This window comes from Crocodylus siamensis, chromosome 1, assembly GCF_052110815.1.
Source record: "Crocodylus siamensis isolate JL-2025a chromosome 1, ASM5211081v1, whole genome shotgun sequence".
Taxonomy (NCBI): Eukaryota; Metazoa; Chordata; order Crocodylia; family Crocodylidae; genus Crocodylus; species Crocodylus siamensis.
This window is the reverse complement of record NC_143395.1, coordinates 153,174,472-153,198,513: the sequence shown is the minus strand read 5'-3', so window position 1 is coordinate 153,198,513 and position 24,042 is coordinate 153,174,472. Positions and strand designations below refer to the sequence as shown.

Below are 24,042 nucleotides of genomic sequence, written 5' to 3'. Positions count from 1 at the left end.
TGTCTACCTTATGGCCATTATTTCTTGTGACCCCCAGGGGTGCCTTGGTGAGTAGAGCCTCACCAATTCCCTTCTGCGCCCCCATGATGAATTTATAGGCAGCCACAAGGTTGCCTCTCAACCTTCTCTTGCGGAGGCTGAAGAGGTCCAGGTGCCCTAGTCTCTCCTCGTAGGGCTTGGCCTGCAAGCCCTTAACCATATGAGTGGCCCTTCTCTGGACCCTCTCCAGGTTATCCACATCCCTCTTGAAGTGTAGCATTCAAAACTGCATGCAGTACTCCAACTGTGGTCTGACAAGCACCCGACAGAGGGAAAGTATCACCTCCTTGGTTCTATTTGTCATGCATCTGCTGATGCATGATAAAGTGCAGTTAGCTTTTCTGATGGCTTCGTCACGCTGACAACTCATGTTCATCTTGGAGTCCACTAGAACTCCAAGATCCCTTTCTGCTTTTGTGCTGCCAAGCAGGTCATTTTCTAGGCAGTAGGTGTGCTGGACATTTTCCTCCCTAGGTGCAGCACTTTGCATTTCTCCTTGTTAAATTGCATTCTGTTGTTTTCTGTCCATTTGTCCAACCTGTCCAGGTCTGTCTGTAGTTGTTCCCTGCCCTCCAGTGTGTCTACTTCTCCCCACAGTTTTGAGTTCTTCCCTCCCATTGCTTCTCATTCATAATTTCATAGTTGGTAGGGTCAGAAGGGACCTGAGCAGATCATCTAGTCTGACCCCCTGCCATGGGCAGGAAGGGATGCTGGGGTCAAATGACATATGCTGTCTAGCCTCCTTTTGAAGACCCCCAGGGTAGGGATGAGCACCACTTCCCTTGGAAGTTGGTTCCAGATCCTAGCTGCCCTAACTGTGAAGTAGTGCCTTCTGATGTCCAGCCTGAATCTACTGTCAGTCAACTTATGCCCGTTGTTCCTTGTTACCCCCAGTAGTGCTCAGAGGAACAGGGACTCTCCCATTGCCTGCTGGTCCCCCCTGGCAAGTTTATAGGCGGCCACCAGATCCCCTCTCAGCCTTCTTTTGTGGAGGCTGAACAGGTTCAGGTCCCATAGCCTCTCCTCGTAAGGCCTGCCCTCCTGCCCCCTAATCATGCAAGTGGCCCTCCTCTGGACCCTCTCACTACACCTCTTAATATTATTCCCTCTTACGAAACCAAGCATCAAGCCCTGAGAAGCTGGAGAAATCCATTTTGATTCTGTGAATAAATGAAGGAACACACTGAAGTGTGGCCAGAAATAATGGGGGGCTGTTGGTTGAACTCTGACCATGCAAAGGACTGCCCTGCTGCTCCCATTGCCACTGCCACGACAGGCAGCCCTGAAAATGCAAAACCCATAGCAAAATGGGGACTTGAATGCCAAGGATGGTAGTGATCATCCTACAACACCTTGCACAGTGCATAAAGACAGGGACATTTCTCCCATTGCAGAAAAGCAGCTGCTTCTGGGGTGAAACGCAGCAGCCATTCTGCATGAAGGCCACTGGTTAGTAGTTTAGGACAGGAAGTGAAGGAGAATCCTTTCCCCAGCTGAAAGGGAAGTGCAATAGTAGGAAAACAACATATAATTCCCTGAAGTTAAATGCAAACATTTTCTCTCAGGGTCTCACTTTTTTTCCATCTGATCCAAAAACACAGGTGAGTTGAAGAGTGCCCAGGTAGCCAAGTCATCTGCGATCCCCTGCTTAGGCAGCAGGTGGCACGATGAGATGACAGTTTGCCATGTTATGGAGGAAGCGGAAGGAAGGAGGCAGCAGCAATCTGTGTTTCTTGGTCCAGTGTCACGTTTGGGCTGAGCTGAACTGAAATGTGGCAGCAAATCCTTCAGAGCATCCGGTGAGTGCAGAAGGGTGCAGGAGAGCCCTTTGGGGAGCAGGTGCCATGTCAGCTGGACTCAGGCAGGGAGAAAAGTCCAACAGGGGAGTGAGACAGAGCTGCCAGCACTGATTACACTGCTGGGGAGCGCTCACTAGAGCTGCCATTGTGTCCCTTTGGCAGGGAATGGCTCCCTTGGATGTGATTACGCAGGAGGCTGGGCTCAACTAAAGGGCTAAGCCAAGGGGCTGCCTGAGGTGGGTTAGCAGCAGGATTAAGGCTGTTCAGTGTCAAATCAGCATGGTGCCCTGCTGCAATATTCTGTGCTTCTCAGGAAACCCTATCAGGCATCTGGCACAAACATTTGGGTGCCCGTTGCATAAGCTGCTGAGCCTCCAAGTTGCTGGGGAAAGGCAGAGACACAGGCTTCCTGTTCCCCCTTGGCAGGCAGAGCTTTCAGTACCCAGCTGTAGGGCTCTGGCAGGGGATGCTGCTGAAGTTTTAGCCACAGGGGCCTCCAGAGCTGGTGGGTGAGATGGGAACTGCTTTGTGGTGATGGCTTCTGTTTTGTTGTGGCCGCCCAGGCTCAGGCACAGGGCAGTCCATCACACTCCTCTGGGCAACCAGGAACATTCACTCACTGTCTCCTCACATGTAGTCACTCTCTTCACAGCTAGTATGGGGGGAGCCGGGAGGCAGGGCTTGAAGGGGAAGGACTGTGTGCTAAATGTCAGACTGCTCACCTGAAGTACGGGTGCATAGCTTGCTAGAACCTGCCAGGATTATGGCATTTCCTGAGAGAGCCCACATTTGCAGCACAAGGTTGCAGTCTAATACAGGACTGCTGTCATGCAGTAGGGAGCCTGGAGGCAACAGCCTAGGAGGACGTCGGGCACCTGATCAAAATGGATGTGCTGGTCCTGTAGGAAAATTGGGACCCAGATCCAGTGCTTGAGGCTGTGGGGAAACCATGAGGGAACCCCTGCCAAGTGGAGCTGGCTCTTGGACTGCTGGCTTCTTCCAGGGTTGAAAACAGTCCTGTCTGGGATATACTGCAATGCTGGCAGCTCCAACTGCCCTCTTGGACTTCACTCCCCACCTCAATTCTGACTGTTGCGTAAGCTGCCTGTTTACTCCCCACCTCCATTCTGACTGACATGCAAAGTCATGACTGTTCTTCATGGCAATTCCACATTAATGTACACCCGAACACTGGGCCTCCCAGTGTCCCCTGGGTCAGTTCCCTGGCCTGTACTGATACTCTTCTCTGTTGTTGAGGATACCGGGCTGAGAGCTTTCACAAAGTGGAGCCAGGAGAGCTCCATGACCAGTAAACAGGCATGTGATGATCAGGGATCCTGGTTTTCTCTGATTTAAAATTTCAGGTAAAAAAGTAACCCAAAATCCACATTTTCCCATGATTTAAATGAAACACCACTTTAGATAGATAGATGTTTCATTTTAATCATGAAAAAGTTTAGATTTGGAGTTACTTTTTTAACTGAAAATTGGGGATTTTTTTTAAATTGGAGAAAACCAGGATCCCTGGTAAGGATCTCAGTTCTTTAAACCACATATTGCTAATGGGCATTATCCCTTGATGGTGTATTGGAGAGCTGTCAGAGGAAGGACTGTGGCTCTTGGACACTTCCTTCCAGGTGCTAGTGTTCAGCTCAGTTCTTATTTACACTTTTTAATAGTTTCCAAGATGAGTTTTTTCCCTCATTTAACCTGGGGGGAAAGCCCCTCATCTTGCAATAGAGTACAATGCAGCTGGGGGATCGGTGACAGGCAGCTGCCACGGCTCCAGCTCCAGCCCTGACCCAGGGCTGGGGCCAGAGTTTTAACTGCTGCCTGCCCCCCACTACTCCTGAACCCCCCTCCTGCTCCTCCCCTCTACAGCCTCTTCCCCACCACCATCTCTTCCCCTATCAGCTTCTCCTCCCTTCCTGCTGCACCTGGTGGTGGAAGAGGAGCAGGCAGGGACCAAAGGCTGTGGGGGGAAGGGAAGATGGGAAAGGGAGGGTCCAGAGGCTATGGGGAGGCAGGCAGCAAGGGGGCAAATGGGTGGTGGTGCAGGCAGCAAAGGACAAACTGCCTGACCTCCCCACACCACCTGCTCCCCTCCACTGCCTGCCCCCCTGGAGCAGTGGGGGGCAAATTAAAGATGATCCCCCAATAATTAGATTATAACAAATTTTATAGATTTTCCATGTATAGAGTCTAATTATTGGAGGTCATTTTAAATCCAGGGTAAACTTGGGGCCTATGTTCTTAATCCAACTGCAACCTAACCTGACTCTAAAACCAACATAGGCAGGTCATAGGATCAAAGGAAAATAGGGCTGGAAGGGCCATCATGATATCATCTAGTTCAGCCCCTGGCTCAAGGCAGGACAGATGATCTGCCTAACCTGCTCTTGAGAATTTCCAGGGATGGAGACTCTACAGCTTCTCTACATAGCCTGTTCCAGTGCTTAACCACCATCATAGTCGTAAAGTTCCTCTTAATCTCCAATTTACATTTCCCCTGCTGCAGCTTGAAGCTGTTGCTTCTAGTCCTGTCCCCTGTAACTACAGAGAAAAGCCTATTGCCATCCTCTCTATAATCACCCTTCAAGTATTTGAAGATGGCTATCAGATGTCTCTTCAGTTTTCTCTTCTTCAGACTAGATAACTCTAGTTCTTTCAGGCATTCCTCCGAAGTGGAGGTGAGACTGACTGGGTCTGTAATTCCCCAGATCCTCCTTTTTCCCTTTCTTAAAGATGGGTACTATGTTTGCCCTTTTCCAACCAACTGGGACTTCTTTCACCCTCCACAAGTTCTCTAAAAGGATAGCCAATGGCTCTGAAATTATCTCGTCTTATTCCTTCAGTACTCGAGGGTATATCCCATCAGGCTTTGCTGACTTGAAAGGATCTACTTTCTTAAATAATCCCTAATCTGTACTTTCACTATTCTAAGATGTTTGTCTCCTCCCTTATCATTGCTGCTAACTGCTGTGGTCATGTGGTAGCTGCCTCTATTTGTGAAGACTGAAGTAAAAAAGACATTAAATACTTTGGCCTTTTTTGTATGTAGTCATTTATCCTGTGTACCCCAAGTTCTGTACCTCCCCAAGTTTTGTATCCCTAAACTGGGGATACAATCTTAGACTTGATTTTCAAAGGTGCTGGAAATCCATAACCCTTGTTGGCTTCATGAGTGTACATTGCCTCCCAAACCCATACTATATGGGTGTAGGAAGGGTGCTCAACCCCAACCCCATGGGCCAGATCCAGCCTTCAGTATTGGATTGTCCAGCCTATAAGGCTCCTCATGGGGCCAAAAAATTGTTGATAGGGAAGCAATGTCAGCATTAATTGCTACTCCCCAGTTGCCAAATTTCCACACCCCTAGAGAGCCCTATAGGCAGATAGTGTGACCCTGCACACTAGACTAGACACATGGGTTATAGTGATGGAAAGTGGTGCAAGGTGGAATCTGTGCATGCAGAAACTAATCTGGGCAGTGTGAGGCAAGAGTTGGGTGTGCAGAGCCCCATCCAGGTGGAGCAAGGTAGGATCTGGTGGCACAGGGCCTGATCTGGACAGAGTGAAGCAGAATCTGGGTGCCTGAAGCCCAATCCAGACAGGGTGAGGCAAGATCTGGGCACACAGGTCCCAAACTGAGTGGCATGAGGCCAGATCTGGGCAGTGCAAGGCAGGGTTCAGATTACACTTCGACTCTTGTGGGGGTCTGCAAAAAATATTGGCCGGGATCGGGGCTGTGTGCATGAGTCCCCGCCAGTACAATGGGGCTGAGCCCAGCAGCAGTGGCAACCAGTAAGAGCCACCACGACCGCCACCTGGGCTGCTTAGAAAGGCACAGGGTGGGCCAGGGACTGTGCACCATGGCACATGACCTCTGGGCTGTTGGAGAAGAGGGGGAGGAAAGGGGTGCTGACCAGCCCACAGTGGGGCTCTTGTTTCTTAATGGGAGCTCTCGTCCTTTATGGAGGGGCTCAGCCCTCCCACCCCAAGCTCCCCCATAATTCAAACCCTGAGTGCAAGGCTAGATCTGGATCCAGATGGTGCAAGGGAAGATCTGGTGGTTGGAACCCAACCTCACGTACTGACTCCACATGAGATCCAGCCTGTAGACCAGCTCAACACTGCTTACCTTGCCCATGGGGACAAAAGTTTGGATATCACTGTCCTGAAGGCATTGGAGTAGTCTAGTGTCCTGGATCTTTGGTTACTAAATACGATCATCTTTGTGTCTTTCTAGGTCCTTTGAATATCCGCAGGGTGTGATTGTGGTATCCACAGCTCTGGGAGCTGGAGGGCTCCTGACTTGTTGGCTCCTGTCTCAACGGAAAATCAAGACCTTAGAGGTGGGAGATGGATGGTGGGGTTCAGGTGAGAGGCCCCCAGAAGAAAAAGAAGATGAGAGCATCCGACCTTTCCGAATTGAAACCTCGGACAGGGAAATCCAGGTATCAGGGCTGGGATACAGGGCGCTGGGAAAGGTATCCAAAAAGAAGAAGCATGGGGGCCTAGAAATCAGCAGTGTATTGCTGATCACTCCGTCCATCTGTCTGCTTCAAGCTGACATCCCAATGCACACAGAAACACTGGGCTGGAAAAAGAAATGAGTTCCAGTCCATATTGGATCACAGATTGACTGAGTTAGCTGGATCCCAGGCTAGTGGTGGTTTATCAAGAGTGAGGACTGTAGGACAGGATTAAAGGCAACTGTAGGGCTAAATTTGGAATCCTGGCACTGGAATAGCAGTGGGTGGTATAAGTCAGGACCAACAGTCAGCAGAACTGGGAAAAAGAAAGTACAGTTCATATCTGACCCTAAATCTAATTCTCTAGTAAAGGACAGCTCAGGTAACTGGGGTTGAGCTTCAGAGACTTGCACCTCTTCAGTCACCAGTTCCACTCATCCCAGCCAGTAGTGACTAAAAGCTGTTATCATTTGCTGTGAGTGGGCAGCTTGTGAGACCAGATCACAAAACCGCTCTTCATCTGCCACCCATTATCTCTATTGTTCACAGCCTGAGCAGAGACACTAAAAGCATATTGGGCCCCAGAGACTGGCCTTAGCTTTCTGCCTTTAGGGGCTGTCCCTCCAGAGCAGCAGTGAGGCATTCAGATTTGGGCAAGCTGGGCTTCCATGCCCCTTGTGCACTATGCATGAAGAGAGGCCTATGTTTTCATTAAGGTGCATCTCCACCAGGGCAGCAATATGTCCCATCTGGGATAGCCCTGAGTACACTTTGCCCTCTGACTCACTCACATGCTCCAAACCTGGAAATACACTGATGGGACTGACCTGGGCTCATTCCCAGCAGCTGCTGGAAAGCATGTTGGAGACAGAGTAGTCACAGAAGGACACACAGCATCTTGCCTAGCGTGCTTCCAGGTTTGGAGCCTCCAAGGGGGATTGGGGTAGGGCAGGGAATGTTTGGTAATGTCACAGCTGGGGCACACTGCCATTAGGGTGTAAGCGTGTTCTGAGTGCAGCAGCCTGATAAAAAGAGAAGATGAAATGTGGGTGATAGTGAAATACCACCCTCTTTGCACAGAAAAGGAAACCTAGGCACAGAATGGGAAAATGATTTGCCCATGATTGTGTACTGTCAGCATTCAAGCCAGGAATAGAACCTAGGGGCTCCTGCCAACCATTCCCTGCTTTAACTGGTAACATATGTAAAACACATTTTCACTGGGATCATAATTCAGGAGGTCCTCTGTGATGTGGCTGCCTAGACGGTGCCCTTTAGGCCATTACATAGCAGCATAGAAAGCAGAGCAGCTGGAAGACCTGGCATGTGATGTATTCTGCCAGCATCTTATGGCCCACAACAGAACTCTTCCTCTGCAGGACCTGCACGAGCGCCTGGACAGGGCCCGCTACACGCCCCCACTGGAGGGGACTGCCTTCCAGTATGGATTCAATACCACCTACCTGCGGCGAGTTGTTGCCTACTGGAGGAACCAGTTTAACTGGCAGAAACAAGTGGAAATTTTGAACCAATATCCACATTTCAAAACTACCATTGAAGGTACATGAGGCTCCTTAACCTCTGAATGTTCCATTCATTTCCCCAAGGTGTCCTTCCCCTCACTCATGAGTTACCCCCTCTGTTTCTTTTTCTCCTCACTTTTGTATAGTGCTCCCCCATTCTCCTCACCCCTTCTTCTCCACCTGCCCTCCTCTGTGAAAGGCACTTTTAAGACAAGGAGTCACTAGAACAGGGGTGAGCAAAATGCAGCCCAGGGGCTGGATGTGGCCCACCAGGCCATTCTATCCAGCCCATGGGGCACCTAATTAATTTTCTAAATTTGTATTTATCTGCCCTGGGCTGCCTATCATGAGGCCCTCGATGGCTTGCCAAAACTCAGTAAGCGGCCCTCTGCCCAAAATAATTGCTCACCCCTGTACTAGAATCTGAGACCTAGCAGCTTCCTCCATTGCAGAACTCAGCATTGTACTTAGATATAGCAAAGGAGACATCCATTGTTCCCCCAGGCTCGCAGCCCTCATGGTCATGAAGTCAAGATGACCTTTTCATGCTGGGATATAAGCCTCATTGGCTGCAGCCTTATCGCTCACCCTCAAAAGGGCTAACATAAACCCACAGCAATGTGTGGCATCCTCTCTTAGCTCCAACTGTGCAGTTCCCACCCTCTGGGTCTTTCTGCATGGCTTTGCTGCAAATACTGGCTAAGAATTTGCCTTCTACCTTCAGGGTCCAAGTCAGGATCTGAGAAGCATGTGGAATATTAACCAGCTTGTCTTGGGTTTCTGACAGGGATCGACATACACTTCATCCATGTGAAACCCCTGCATGTCCCCAGGGGTCAGATAGTCCGACCCTTGCTGATGGTGCATGGCTGGCCTGGATCCTTCTTTGAGTTCTATAAGATCATCCCACTGCTCACTGACCCAGCCAGACATGGCCTGAATGAGGACGTGGTGTTTGAGGTCATCTGCCCATCCATCCCTGGTTATGGCTTCTCTGAGGCACCTCACCAACGAGGTGAGTAATGAGCAGGAGCAGAAAAGTCATTAGAATCCCAGGGCACCTCAGAGATACCCCAGGAACACTCTGGCTATGGGCTTGTTCCTGAACTTCGGCAGTTGTTCCTTTAATGGGCCAGACACCTGTTGCTCCTTTAATGAAGTGAATTTCATCCTGTAAATTCACTAATGAATTTGAGGATCTGAACGTATCTATGATGGTGTTCACATAGTCAACATGGGTCCACTGGCAAGTTTTCAGTTCATTTTTCACAAAAAACTAAATGCCTTGAAAGTGAAAGGCTTTGTGTCTGTTCCCAGTTCCTTGAGCCAGATAATCATTGCCCTGGTGAAAGGCTCCATAGCTTATTAACCTCCCCCACCCCAAGTCAGCATTTCTCTTGCTGCATCAACATACTTCTTCATGCAGGACAGGGGTGAAAACAGTGCTGTACAGTGGCATAAAAACACACCAGAATCCCTTCCCAGAGGGACAGGTGTGCAATAGAACATAGGCAAGGCAATATCTGTAGTTAGGCAGAAGGCAGGGTAGTGAAGCACCTTATAAACTAACTGAATCAGAGATGCATGAGTTTTCATGATCGATTAGCATCTGATGAAGTAAGCTCTTGCTCACAAAAGTTTATGCATCTCTGATTCAGTTAGTCTATAAAATGCCTCTCTACTCTGCCCTCTGCCTGATTTCAGACTAATTCAGCTAACTGAATCTGCTCAATCTCTGTACTTGCAGCAGGGGCATGTCAAGGAACAGGTAATTTCCCAGTGGCCTTTGGAAGAAATGAGGAAGGACGCTGGGTGAGGGTTATCAGCAAGGTTCTTGCACACTGAGATGATGGCCTGAAGGATGATGCAGAGATGAGTGAAACAGGCCAAAGAAGCAGAGAACGGGGTGGAATGGAGACTGGGAAGAGCCTTAAAGAGAAAGACCAAGGACATGAACTTGGGGCGGGAGAGTGAGAGCCAGTGGAGGGATTTGAGGGGAGCAGATGGAGGTATGCAGAGAAAAATGAATTTGGATGATCTGCAGCAGAAGAACAAGGTGAAAAGGCTACAGAGCAAAGTCTGTGTCTTGCACTGCATGCAGAAAAGCACTAGGCAGGCCTACAGTATTTACTAACAATGTTGATCCAAGAGACCAGCACATACAAGCTATTGTCTCTCTGCTAAGGAGTAAAGCAGATGTTGTCTCCTCCTTTCCAGTTCCCTGGTGCCCACAGTGTCTTTTACCGCAGAGGAAACTGCAGTGAGTCCAATGAAGTCTCATTTGTTGGCTTTTATATCTCCAGGTTCTGCCAGCTGCTTTGTTATAAAGGGTCAGCTCCATCTGCCAAACACATTTAGTTAGCTGGTCTCTGACAGATGCTCCTTGCAGTGATATTGGAAATGTCCACAGGGCTGAGGTCACCAGACTCTGGACTCAGCTGTGGAAATTTGGATTGCAGGGTTAGTAGGGAGGCAAGTCACCCTCCCCATTCCCTATGCTTCCCACAGTGCTTCTGCATCCCTCCCTGATGCTTCTCATTAGCAAAGGGTAACAGAGCACCATTGTCAGATGTTAGCCTCAGGATCACTCAACAGAACACAAAGGGCCTGGACCGATACGACATTTACATCAGTGTAATCAGCATCACACTCATGTGAAAATGTAGAAAACAGATGAGACAACCTCCTAAACTGGGCTAACTTCACACAATAGAGTACAGAAGTACCCTGGAAAAGATGAGGGTAAAACTCTAACAGCATAAATTGGACCAGGATAGGTTTCCTCTGGTCTATGTCCAGACATTATGGGTTCTTGTTTGAAATCTCTGTGTTTATCTTATGAATCATGTTTGTGTGCTTAACAGGGCTAACATTGCATAACACCCCACAGCACTCTTAAAAGAACCTCAAAGCACCCTGCTGGAGAATCACTTCCATAGGTTAACTTATTACCAGCTCCCTGACAACCTACTAGTGTGTAGGTACAGTAGTAGCCATGTACTGCATGCAGCTACCCCCAGGAAAGAACAAGGGTACTTGTGTGGTTGTTCAGGGCCCAAACACGTCCCCTTGGTATTAGTGATGCCTGGCTGTAGAAGGTAATGTAGGAAAAATAGGTTTGTAATGAAATGTTTCTCCTTATGCGCAGGCTTTGACACTCTGGCTGCTGCCCGGATATTTCACAAGCTGATGGAAAGGCTGGGCTTCAAGGAGTTCTATGTCCAGGGGGGAGATTGGGGCTCCCGGATCACCACAAACATGGCTCAAATGCAAGCAAAGTGAGTTAACAAGGAGTGGGGTGGGACAGCAAGAGGCCAAAGTGAGCTAGCAGGATGGGGAGGGACAGCTGGGTATTCTGGCTCCCTGATCACCCAGTACATAGTGCTGTCAATCTCTTCCTGAATCTTACAGCACTGAGAATTTGCTTCCCAGCCCTGGGACTCATGAGACTCAAGAGCAGAATTTTAATGCGAGAGGTAACATTTCTCACCTTCATGGCTCAGAAACCAAACAGCTATTGAAACAGAGCCCCAAATCTATTGGCTTGCTTTTTTGTATTAAATAACCTCATGGCTTTAGAGCCTTGCTTCCTGACTTTTGGGTGCTTGGAATGAAAAAGTCGCATAGGCAACAGTGGTGATCAGTGTGTGGCTGCTAATCATGTAGTCGTTAACCACCGAGGTGAGGTCCATGCTGGTTAGTAATTACCCAACCCAGCAATCAGACAGGCTATTCTGATGGAGCATTATGATACAATACATGCTGTAGCTTCTTCAAGCTGCATCCCTGTATTAAAGAATCAGATAGTTGCCATCTTCTTCATTTGATAGACACTAACAGTCCTCACACTTCTGCTGAGTGAGCTGTGCGGCGCCAGCCCAGAAACTATTTTTATAGCTTCAAGTTGAGCACAAGTCAGGAGGATATTGACAATATTTCTCTTGATCCTTCTCGATCCCTGCTAGACAGTGGTCTGGATTCTAAAGCAGGTGGCAAAACAGTCCCTTGAGATAGAGCAGGAACATGCTTCCTGAGCCACTTAATACCCATGGCACCCCAGGATTTTCTTCACCCTGGTTGAGAATCGCTGAATGTCCTTTTTCAAAAATGTCCATTAACTTGGTGGCCTGGTTTGTGAGCAGATAAGATTTGGCACCCAAACACTAGGGGACTGTTTTTAAGCATATGCTGGTCATAGCAAGAGCAACATGTGAGTTGTGTCTACACCCCAAAGGCATGTAGCATACACCAGCAATGACAAACCAGGAGAGCAAACCACTAATACTCACATTGTATTGCAACTCCAGTTTGGTTTATCTAGCACTCTTCTCCTTCAGGCCAGTTTGCTCTTTATCCATATCCTACATCTTCCATTCCATTTCTGTGCTTCCTGCACATCTTAAGTTCTTTTGCATTCATGTTTAGTCAGTCATTCTCCCTTCAATGATATCAACTATTTTCTCAGGCTTTTCTATTTCAGTAGCATCTAATTTCTTCAAACTCCCAGGTTTGTCTTAAGTGTATGAACTGCCACCCCTCTACTGTATTGTCCAGAGCAGCCCTGAGGCAGAATCAGGTTTAATCTCTAATCCAAATAAGGAAGTAAAGGAAGTGAGGAAATTCAGAAATGGCTGGGGAACTATCAAGAAGCTGAACTGTAGCCCGAGGCATAAATCTCTTATTTGTCTAAAAGACAGGCTTAGGACATAGTTGCTAACAGAGAAATAGGTTGGTCTTAGAAAATGATTTTAAAAGCTAGATAATGAGATGTAGTGAAGTGTGCACTCCATTCCCTAGATATAAGCAGGCCACATCAGGACAAAAGGCCCTGAAGAATCTCAAGTCATTGCATTTTAGGACTGTGTGAAGTCCACCTGGCATCCAAGATGGCCTGAAAACAAGCCTCATTGCCATGGGTAGGCTAGGTTAGGCTTCTCAGCAAGTACACAGTGGAGTGGTTATTATAGTCTCAGAATAAGGCAGAAAGGCTCCACAGTGATAGCTGAGCCAGCCAAGTCTCATGGGAGCCAAAGACTGTTGCCATTCATGCATCCTCCTGTTGGTACAGCAGCAATGGTGTATCAGCTGCACCAGGCCTAGTCTACATCTGGCACCTATCTTCATGTGAGAAAGTTGGGAATATATGTACTTGAAGAGCTGCCTCCAGTGAAAAAGAGACATCTTTGGGAAGTTCAATGTGGCCCGGTGCAGTGTTGCTGCCACATGCAGAGCTCTAACTTCCAAAGAGGCCACAGAAACAGGATCTCTTTTGTTCTTAATTAGCATCAACCTAATATTGGTGCTACTTATTATGTTCCTTAACATTGTTGTTTGCAGGCAAGTGAAAGGACTCCACCTGAACATGGTCTTCATAAGCTCAAGCGGTTTAGGGAAACTGGTGTCTTTGATCCTTGGGGCCTATGTACCATGGCTCGTAGGCCTGACCAGGGAAGATTCCCGCCGCTTATTCCCATACTTGGAAAAAAATGTGTATGAACTCTTACGAGAGACTGGCTACTTGCACATCCAGGCTACAAAGCCAGACACAGCAGGTAACACCTCCATGTGGCCCATATACCATACTCCCTTACCTTCTACATCCCACCATGTAAGCCAAGCACCTTATTTTGGGAAGGTAGAATGAAAAAATAAATTTGTCCAGATGCTTACCTGCCACAGCACGGGCTCACCATAGCTGAGTGCTGGCTGCACACAGGAGGGATGGAGTCTTCTCTTCGGTGGACACGTATACAGGACACTTACTGCACAGTTGGCTAATTAACTGTGCAGTAAATGTTTCAGCGTCTACACATGCCTCTATCAGGGTGCATGAAACTAATAAACTGGCATTTACAAGTCCCACCCTGCTGAAGAATTTTTTTTGTGCACAGCAGCATGTGTAGGCACTGGCAAGAATGGTTGGGGCACGAGGGTACTTCAGTGTCAGGGCTGTCTGCCAGGTAACCCCATGCTGGAGCACCCTCATGCCTCAGCCAGCCCCTCTGCAGCACTTTGAGCCTGGTCAGAGCAGCCCTGGGCTGGCAGGCTGATCCCACAGAGCCCCCTGCCAGCTGCAACTGCTCTGACCTGGTTCAATGTGCTGTGGTCCAGGCACAAGTACATACCTAGGAGCTTCCCTGGAGCAGTAAACCATGGAGAAATAAGCAGCTTATTGCTGCCCCCTAATGGCCCAGTATTACTCATCCTCTCCTTACAGCTCCACAGCTCAAGATTTAACACTGTCACAGCTGCTGCAATATTGGGGAAGGGTGAGTGATACCTCCAAGGGAGCATAGCTCCCAACAACCAGTTCATTGTCCCCATGCCTCCATTCCAGCACAGAAATCAGACTCCTCACTTAACACACACACACCCTAATTTGAGATGGCTAATTTTTGGGTGGATGCATGCAATATGCAAGTACAGCAATAAATGTACATAGACTATGGGAACTATTACAGTTGAACAAATGTTTAATATATTTAAAGAGCAGCGTATCCTAGTTGACTGAACAAAGGATTAGGTGCCAAGACCTCTAAAGTACTGCTCAAGCTCTCCCTTTGATTTATGATATTATCTTGGACAAATTACACAGCACTTGATTACGCAGTGAAATTATAGTCCAGTCAGTCAGTGTGAACTTCCAGCATACCGCCTACTCCATACCAGCTCCTTATGTTGATACTCAGTGGGTGCGTCTACACAAGACACTGACTGTGCAGTAGTCCAATACTACTTTGCAGTAGCATCCCATGGAAACAACTGTGACACAATGTTACTGTACATGCAGTAGTCATGAAAAAGGCATTCACCAGTGCTACTGCACAGTAACTTGGATTACTGTGCAATTATTTAGGATTTGTACTGCAGGCAGTGTCTCATGTACATGCAGCCAGTGTGCAAAGTGCAAAGCAGCTTTTTCCACTATGTTGGAAGCTAACTCATACAAAAGATATACTCTAAGAGCATCCACAGAGGAAGTCTGTGAGGAGTAGCTAGTGTGCTACACAAACTGTAGGATCCATTGGCAAAAACTAACACCATCACTACGTCACCATAGCAATGTGCTCCCTCACTATAGCAAGTTGCTAGTGACATAGTGGCCAAAAATACAGTGCAGTAACAGCCTGGTGGCACACGGTTCCTTTAGTATTTCCAAAAGGAAGTACTAAACAACAGCACAGTAACAACGGTGCCATATGTAGGCATGTGTAGGCATGCCCAGTCATACCTTTGCTTACTACGAAATAATTTCCCTTTGTAAAGAAGTCCTTTATTTCCCACCCTCCATTATCGCACCTGCAAATGGTAGGTAATACTCATCTCCTTGCATTCATGCACTCTGAAGAGGCAACCTGCTATAGAAAGGCTAAGTTTATGATTCACACCAGAGGTAAAAGAAGGATAAGTGTACAAACTTGTCACTCTCCCACCTCCATAAAAGGTAACCAAGGACCCTGAAGGGGCCTGGATATCTTTCCTTTCAGATTGTTTGGGAATTCTGTCTTGCTGTTGCTGCTTCCTGCCTTCCTTAAAACATAATCCCTTTAATGACTTAACTATTACTGACTGACTTGGTTCTATATTAAAACTGGGGACAGTCTCTGAATGAAAACATAGGCTCTGTCAGTACCAAACTGTCCTGACTGATAAAGCACAAGAGTACTAGTACCCCAAGTCTTCACTAGATCCCTTTAGGAAACTTTAGACTTCTTGGAAACCCAATTTAGCTTTAGCAGAGGTAGGACAGGCTCACATGAATCTAAAAGCTGTTTTGTTGCTTTCCTAAATTAGGCTGTGGATTAAATGATTCCCCTGTAGCACTTGCTGCCTACATTCTGGAGAAGTTTTCTACTTGGACTGATAAATCATTCCGGGACCTGGATGACGGAGGTCTGGAAAGGTATGAAAATGAGTGACATGCCTGCAGACTAGAGCAAAGAAGAAATGTTACTAAAAGGTAGGCTCTTGATAAGCTCAGGGAGGTGAGATCTGCCACTGAGATCAAATCTAAATAAAGGAATATCACACAGGACTAGTAGAATACAATGGATAGCAGAGCAGCTGTTCTATGCTCCCCAGCTCCATCTAAAGCCAACTGGGCACTGATTAATTCACAGCTTGAAGATGATCTGAGAACAGAGGGGCTTTTCCATTTTCAGGGTACAGAGTCAACACTGCAACCAGCAGCAGCTTAGCTAGTGATGATGATCCTCTGGCTTATCTCTCTATAGAAAATTCTCTCTGGATGACCTTTTGACCAATGTGATGATTTATTGGGTGACTTCATCTATTGTGCCCTCTATGCGTTTCTACAAGGAGAATGTTTCCACAAATCCCACCACTGCTCCAGATGCCAGGTAAAAAAAAAAAAGGTGGGGGAGGTAAAGGCCTTGGAATCCAGACTAAATAATACTGTACAAATATGGACAAAACCACCTTCTGTTTCAGACAAATTCTTATGCAGTGGCATTATTGTAATTGCTGAGTTTCCCTCTCTTTAAAAAAAAAAAAATAATCCAAGTTTAAAGTGAAATTCTCACTAACCAGGTGGTGGTTCCTCTTTGGTTCCAACATGTAGCAGAAGAAAAGTTTGATTAGTAAGCTTTTTTTGGAGGTGGATGGTACTGGAAATAGATGTCCAGTTTGGGAGAAGTTAATGTCTTGCTGAGTCTTGTATTTAACATGGTCAGACTAGAGGCCTATAGTTTCACATCTTCCTTGGAGGTATGGTTTTAGTCTGGGGCTACCTCCCATGAGCTTCCCAACAGTCTGAAGACTCTCCTTTTTTAGGCAACAGTTTCATTGAACCAGTAAGGGAGCCACCTACTGTTTGATAAACTACATCAGGTAACACAGGGAAGAGTGTCCTAAATAATCGGTCTCAGATTATGTAATAAGCACTTAACTTTAAGTTAAGATAGGATGAGTCTAACACCAAATTCCAAACTGGTGTCCTCTTCTTGAGCACAAAGCTGACTATCCTGAAGGAAACCGTTTAGAAGGGCCATCCCTTTCAAACAACTATCACCAATATGAACAATGATAAAATGGAGACTTCTTTAGGATGGAAGTAATGCTTGTAATTTGGATGGGGGCTTAGATTTAATACCAATAGGGGCCTGAAATTCAGTTCAACCAAGATTTTAACTACACTGCAGTCTGTGGCATGGTGTGGAGATATGGGAGTTTGCATATGGAAGTGAAGACAAACAGCTTCCACTGCCTGATTCACCTTGGGTGTCTGCAGCACAGGGAAACAATTGTTGTACAAGAGGGTTTTGCCTCCTGCCAGAGTAAATTATCAAGATTAGTTTAAGTGCTCTAAGCCAGTAGTGCTTTTTACCCAGCACGCCAAATAGGTAGCACCTGGTCTGTCCATGGGCTGGATCTGGCTGGAAGTCCCAAACTGGCACCCAGAGTGGCCATGAGAGGGCCCCATCTAGCTATGCAAAGTGGGGCAGGAGGCAGCTTAGCCCTAATCCAGCTGCACAGAGGGAAGAGGGTCTCTGTCCTGGCTCCAAACCATCACAGGGCTCAGGAATTTGGCAGCAAGGGAACAACAGCGGTATTAATTGCCACTGCTCCCTCCACTCCCAAATTTCCTGACGTGTGGGGAGCCCCACAGGCTGGATGGTACAGCTCCGCAGATTACATCTGGCCCATGGGCCAGTTTGAACACCCTTGCTCTAAGCTAAAGCTTGTCTCAAGCTTTCCAAGACCAAGATGCTGCTGCTCCAATCCTGCCATGTTCCCATTTCAGTAGAAGCACCACATAGCCTGAAGGAAATGAACCACCTTTCCATTCAGTATAGTAAATTCAGAAGCCACAAGGCACTTCCAAAAGAGTACAGTAGAATTGCTTATGGCAGGAAATGTAGAGCAGTGCATTTCTAATTTAGTTCCAGCTGGCAGTATTTGTATGCCTCACCCCAAAACAAATCCAAACTGCTCAATAACTTGCTAATAAGACACTTGAATCTGTTTAGGGTTGGAGTGTATGTCCCCACCGGCCTTGCTGTCTTTCCTCAGGAGCTTGTATACACACCACGCACTTGGGCAAAGGAGAAGTTCAAGAATATAGTCGCTTACACTTACATGCCACGTGGGGGGCATTTTGCTGCTTTTGAGGAACCAAAGCTAATGGCAGAAGACATCAAGCAGCTGGTGAGAAAGGTAGAATGTCTGTGAGCCACTGACAGCATTCACAGGCGTGTGAATACACACAGGGCTAACAATTGCACCACTGTTTATACCTTATCCAATCCGTTCATTTGATTGAAGCTTTCATTTGACTTTTGCTAGATGCCAGATTCATTCAAACAACGCTCTAGATTTTTTTTTTTCTTTTTTTTTTTTTTTTTACATAAATAAAGTTTCCTCTAATGTATGTTGTCCTATTTCATTCTAGGAGCATTTTACTGGGGAAATTCCCATGTATTTGAACTTCAGTTACAGCAAGGAATGCAAGCAGTTTGATGCAATAATATTGTTTTGTTTAAGGAAAAATTCCTGGCCATTCCTCTAGGCTAGTGCAGCAGAATCTATAGAAGACTCTTTGAATGCTTTTCATTTTTAAGTGTGGCTTTCATAGACATTAGGGCTGGAAGGGACCTCAGGAGATCATCGAGTCCAGCCCCCTGCCCAAAGGGCAGGAAGTCAGCTGGGGTCATAGGATCCCAGCAAGATAAGCATCCAAGAAAGATAAGCTTGAAAGAATCCAGCTGTGCCACCATAAAACTAGGCTCAGCAGTTAGTGGGGAAGGCAAACATGAAGATTTCACTCACCCTGGCATGTGCCCAAACCATTCCTCCTGAACAGAGGCAAAACATCATATGGAAAAAAAAAAGCTGCCACAAAGATCAAACAGTGTAACCCATTATAATGGAATATTCCCCCAATCAGTTCAGCAGCCCTGCACCAAAAAGCAGATTTTCAACTTGTTTATAGAAATTCTGTCTCCATACAAGTCAGTTTGGCATCTTGCTGTATATTACAGTGCACACCATTTGTTCTGTGTATAACAGCAGTTGTGGCATGACTGACAAACCTGCCATTATTAAAGTGCACTGCTGACACTCACAGGGCCTTCTGTTTTCACTTTCTGTTCTCTAGGCTGAAAGCACTGAGTGAGCACAGTTACCTTCCAAGTCCAGGTCTCTGTTCCAGCTTATTCTTATATTTATGCTATTCTAAAGTGTTAAACAAGGTAGATATGGGTCACATATGGATGGGTTACTTCTCCTCTGCAGGTTCCAGATAGCCGAAATAGCCAAATTTGAAAAAAAGCTACTCCTCTTCTGTTAATGACAGGCCTGGAGCAACTTTGCCATTGAAAGGCCACTGTCTCTCACCAAGTACAGTGAAGACAGTCATGTTAAAAAAAAAGAAACAAGCTGAAGTTAGAGGTAGGATCACCCTTATCCAAGGGATTAGAGCAGCTTTATCAGCACTTTGGATCTAAACTTTGGATCTACAGTTCCGTTTTTTAATGGGTTTTACATCCAAGTCCCCAGTGCAGAACTGAGAGGATACATTCCTTTCAAGTCCCATTACCAATCCTGAAAGCAGGAAAATTTTCCTTTGAGTAACACAGACTACTCCAAGCTCAGAACACGAAGCTCACTGCTATGTCATCTTGCTGCCCTACTTCCGTTTTCTCACCAGTTAGATCAAACAGCATAATACTGAGTCTGAAAGTTTAAGAGCCTAGACTGAGTGGGTTCATGTGAAACTGGTCAGAAAACTCTTCTGAAGTACAGAAAGATGACATCAACTGCTGGGTAGAAGGCATTAACTGCTGTTGATGATCCCCCCCCATCTTTGGAACATCAACCTTTGTGTTAAGTGAATTAACTTACAGCATTGTATATTTGTACTTTACAGGAAATGCCTAAGCAGCCCCTACTCTCCTTCATAATATGACCATGGTGTAGGACAGGGTTGTCAAACATATGGTCTATGGGCTTGATCCAGCCCTTGGAGGCTTATGATTCAGCCTGTGGGTATCCAGACCAACTACATGCACCGCATGGGGCACATGCCGGCTCTGGCCCTGCATACTGCATTTCGCACATAAGCTGGACTCAGTGCTGTGTGTGCATAGAATGCAACACAGGCTATTGGTCCAGGGCATACCCTGTATGCAGCACAAAGGCTAGACTGGCTTCTGCACTGGCTCCAGAGGTGGTCTAGCAAAGGACCACATGCAGCTTGCGCCACAGACCCCCACCACCACCCCAGTGCTGCACGCAACATTGACGGGTCCAGCCTGTGCACAGCAAGCTCTGCGGCAGCAAGTGCTGCACTCAAAGCACAGGCTGAACCTAGCACTGTAAGTACTGCATGTGGCACAGGGAGTCAGTCCTGATCCAGCAATCCTTATCCAGCCCTGCAGACCATGAGCTGACAACCCTGCTATAAGGTAAGAGTTCCTGAGTGCTTACTAAGACCACCTATAGCATTTACCTCCTTGTATCATTCATTCTAAGCATTGATTGTGAAAGTCCAGATTCACCTATTAACATTGCACAGTGATTTGCCAGCCAGCAGAAAGGGAATACTGCATAAGCACCACAATAAGCCTGGAGAAAAAAATTCTCCAAAACAGCTACTTCAAGTATTGGTTGGTTGATTGGTCAAGATGCAGAAGAGTTAATGTTGCTTTAACCCACTAGCCAGTTTTGCCTGCTGCAAGTCAGTTCCCCAGAAAACTGGCACCTTCCTTCATCTGTGGACATAACTATGCTCTACAGGGATTTTCCTCTCACAATGTAGCAGTGAGAAATGTAAAACATTGTTCAAAAAAAAAAATCAACTCCCACCCCCCTGCAAAACAGAACATTGTCCAGATGCCAGAAGGTAGCAGATGCCCTGGAGAATGGCTTCAAGCAAGAGAGGATGATATGTGGTTAGGTCTGATAAAAAGTCAAGTAAAGCAGCACCAGAGAGTTATTAAAAGCCCCACTAAAATGCAGTACAACAAGTCATTCATGGAAACCCCTGACTGTCACTGGTGCCTGGAACCATATGTAGTCCTCCCAGGGAGAAGTCATTCCCATGTGGGTAGAAGGACTTGTACAGCTATCTTCACTGCAAGACAAGTTGACAGTCAGTTTCCTCCCTCGGGCTGGCACTTTGTAGTTGAGCTTGGGTCGGAACCAGTCAATGCCACAGTCACGATGCCCTTGGACCATGACAGTGGTGCCCATGACAGGGAGAGCCTGTAATTCACTGAAGACATCTGCAAGGAAGAGCGAGTGGAAGAGCTTACGAACACAGGATGATGTTTGAAGGCTCTCCTCAGCATTACCCACACAGATGCCCTCCAAGTTGATCTCATAGAGCTCCTTAGGATTCATGGCATTGCCTCCAAGCAGGATAAGGATCCGGGGGACTAAAGTCAGGCGGAACATGGCTTCCAAGTGCTGGAACAGCCCCTCCAGCTCCACTAATGCCTGCTGACACTTTTTGCTGCCCAAGTCTGTGGAATGCAGTTTCGTAATCACATCTTCAACCTGAAAGGAAGAATTTGGTACATTCTGAGCAAATGGCAGGAGGTCTTTGTTAATGTCTGTTTGAAATTAAAAAAAAAAAAAAAGCAAGCCCACTCCTTACTTTTTAGGGGTCTTCAGAAAGTTTAAGTTCTTATTAAAAAAGGGAATACAAGCAACTTTGTTTAGAACTGGCCATATCAAAGACAAGAGGTGCTTTGCACTGCAGCTAACCTATTGTATACCACACACATTCTACAATATTTTCTTATTCAAGATCTGGGGTCCCTATTATACAGGGATTACTACTAGATCTGTTCTTTCAGGGACTGCTCTTTTTTTTAAGCAGACAAAAAGAAAACATTTTCTATTAATTCAAACGCAAAGCATAATTCTGGTTGTGAACCAGAAGACCTGATGGATTATTTTTTGTCAGAATAGAAAAATACATTAAGGTAAATGATCTCCCCCCTCCCCCATTTTACATAAAAAGATACCATTTTTCCAGTTAGATTTTCTTAAAAATGGATTATTTTTAAAGTTACACTTCAAGTTATAACAGCCCATATCAAGCCTAACTTTACTCTATTAAGTCATTTAGAAAAGTGTTCAAGCAGTATTTTTTCCAACCAAGTGACACTGAATTGGAGGAAATCACTAGAAGCATCTTTAACCAGAATATACTGAAGTACTAAACCATCTTCAACAGCAGTATCTTCACGAATGGCAAAACCTGCAAGTATGGCACTGCGTTCATGAACGGCACGTGCCCTTGGGGGGGGGGGCACAGCTGCGCTGGTGACAATGGGAGTGCGGCGGTGGGAGCAAGCATAGAGCTCCCAAAGATTTTCTGCAAGTGTATTTAAGATGCGGATTCAGCATTTGCACTCTAATAAGGTGAATATTCGGTGCACCACAAATATTTGAAACTACGAATAGTGAGGGTTTTCCTGTATCCTCTTGAGGGCAGTGTCCCCTCACAGGATAGGACATGCCTCAAATACAACCCCATGGGTGTTTTATGCTGCTAACTAACAAACCTTGAAACAATCTGAAAAAGGAGAAGAGCGTCTTGATACAAGACACAGCACTAAATGCTCTCAGAGCAGCACAAGGCAGTTGGGCCTCTGACAGTTGGGCACCCTGGAGGGGAGAGGAGCAGAGCACAGCACAGCGGAGCCAAACCTCTGGGCTTTTTCATCCTGAGTTTCTTCAGGATCCAAACCCCTTCCTTTGCCTCAGCCCTGCAAAGCAATTACCTCCAACAAAGCAACTCCCAGGTCACAAAATTCTTGCAAGACCTGACAGCACTAGTCTCCAAGAGCCCTCCTACACATTCAAACAAAAGCCAGATAGAAACCAAGCTCAGTCTAAGATTCATGACCCATTTCTAAGCACTAACTTGACAGCAGGCAAGGCAGCTCTTGGCATAAGCTGGAAAGTCCTATGGTGGGTGGGATAACAGCTTTGCACTAGGAGCCCAGCTGCATTTAGGATGCGAGTCACCAACAGAATTATGCAATAAATGCAATAGGCCCCAGGGGCCTCTGCCCCACCCAGACAGCAATCCAGCAGCCCTGGGGTGGGTGGGTGCGTGTCGGGGGGTGCCTGTGCCTGTGTCTGTTCGCCCATCCGTGTGTGAGCCCGTGCGGTGGGGGTGGGCACTTACCGGCGGCGGCGGCGCGGCGCGGGAGCAGAAGTGGGCCAGCTGCTCGTAGGGCAGGGGCAGCTGGTGACGCTGGTGCAGCACGTGCTTGAGCAGCTCGCAGGCAAAGCGGCAGCAGCCCTCGCGCGTCACCGCGCCCGGGAACACCACCGACACCGAGCCCGGCTCGCCTGCAAGGGGCAGGGGCAGGGGCAGGGGCAGGGAGACGTCGCTGCCACAAGCCCGCCCCGCCCTGCCCGGCATCGCCATTCCCTACCCCACCACCAGCCCAGGCCGCCGATTTGAATGGCCGCCACCCCGAGGCATCATGGGAGTCGCGGCCCTTCCGTTTCTCGGCGGAAAGGAGTGGGCGGCCGCCATCTTAGTGCGGGGCATAGCGTCAGCGCCCGGCTGCGGGCCCGGGGGGCGGGGTCTCTGCCGGGCACGGGGGCGGAGCGTTCTAGTGATGCGGCGGTGACGTTTTGGGCTGTCCCCGCCCTTCAGTGCCTTAATGAAAGCCGGAGAGAAGCGAGCTCCGGCGTCCAGATACACGTGACGTTTATCACTTCGTCAAGCGCCTAGTAGGTGTAGACCAGCCACACGTGCCAAGCATAGGCACTGACTTTTATTTTCGCGGGGGGTGGCAGGATTGCCAACTCTCAGGGTTTTTGACCTTGTTCTTAAAATCGACACTTCGGGAATGTGAAAAACGGAGCTCTTTCTTTTAGCCATATAGATAAATGTCCATAAAAGAAAGAGCCACGTTTTTCACCTTTCTGCATGCAATGCCAAAAATCATGAGCGTTGGCAATGCTGGGGTGGGCCAAAGACGATATACTTGTGGAAAGTTTTACACATTTCAGCCCTTTTCCCCAGGGGTCTGGGGCCCGCAGCCCTCATGCTCAGTGCCTCTGGTGCCAAGTCATTAGCTTGTGAGAAAAATGACCCTCTGGCTGCAGCAGGAGCCAGCCATTCAATTAGTGCTTGGAAATGGGCCCCTAGTCCATGCCGGTTGCTGTCCAGCTCTCATTCCAACCCATAGCAGGGCCCTAAAAGAGTGGTGATGC

The 24,042-nt window shown here is 47.3% G+C and overlaps 2 protein-coding genes across 2 annotated transcripts; one reads left to right on the top strand and one right to left on the bottom strand.

The window, feature by feature from the left end:
• The first annotated feature begins 1,711 nt into the window (after window positions 1-1,711).
• Window positions 1,712-18,053, top strand: LOC149873500 (epoxide hydrolase 1-like). The gene is made up of 9 exons (XM_090046165.1): window positions 1,712-1,838; window positions 6,088-6,295; window positions 7,693-7,873; window positions 8,624-8,851; window positions 10,985-11,114; window positions 13,174-13,388; window positions 15,631-15,739; window positions 16,071-16,196; window positions 17,826-18,053. The coding sequence occupies exons 1-9, from the start codon at window positions 1,810-1,812 to the stop codon at window positions 18,025-18,027; spliced, it is 1,428 nt and encodes a 475-aa protein (XP_089902291.1). The 5' UTR covers window positions 1,712-1,809; the 3' UTR covers window positions 18,028-18,053.
• A 2,762-nt stretch (window positions 18,054-20,815) lies between these two features.
• On the bottom strand, window positions 20,816-23,331 carry MAD2L1BP (MAD2L1 binding protein). The gene is made up of 2 exons (XM_090046178.1): window positions 23,000-23,331; window positions 20,816-21,354 (listed from the first exon to the last, which is right to left on the bottom strand). The coding sequence occupies exons 1-2, from the start codon at window positions 23,243-23,245 to the stop codon at window positions 20,824-20,826; spliced, it is 777 nt and encodes a 258-aa protein (XP_089902304.1). The 5' UTR covers window positions 23,246-23,331; the 3' UTR covers window positions 20,816-20,823.
• Between the last annotated feature and the right edge of the window lie 711 nt (window positions 23,332-24,042).

Coding starts and splice junctions, on each gene's coding strand:
- MAD2L1BP (XM_090046178.1), bottom strand. CDS start 23,245: ATGGCGATGCCGGGCAGGGCGGGGCGGGCTTGTGGCAGCGACGTCTCC. Junction 21,355..22,999: donor GCGCCGCGCCGCCGCCGCCG/GTAAGTGCCCAC, acceptor TCTTCCTTTCAG/GTTGAAGATGTGATTACGAA.
- LOC149873500 (XM_090046165.1), top strand. CDS start 1,810: ATGTGGCAGCAAATCCTTCAGAGCATCCG. Junction 13,389..15,630: donor TACAAAGCCAGACACAGCAG/GTAACACCTCCA, acceptor TTCCTAAATTAG/GCTGTGGATTAAATGATTCC. Junction 16,197..17,825: donor ACCACTGCTCCAGATGCCAG/GTAAAAAAAAAA, acceptor GAATCTGTTTAG/GGTTGGAGTGTATGTCCCCA.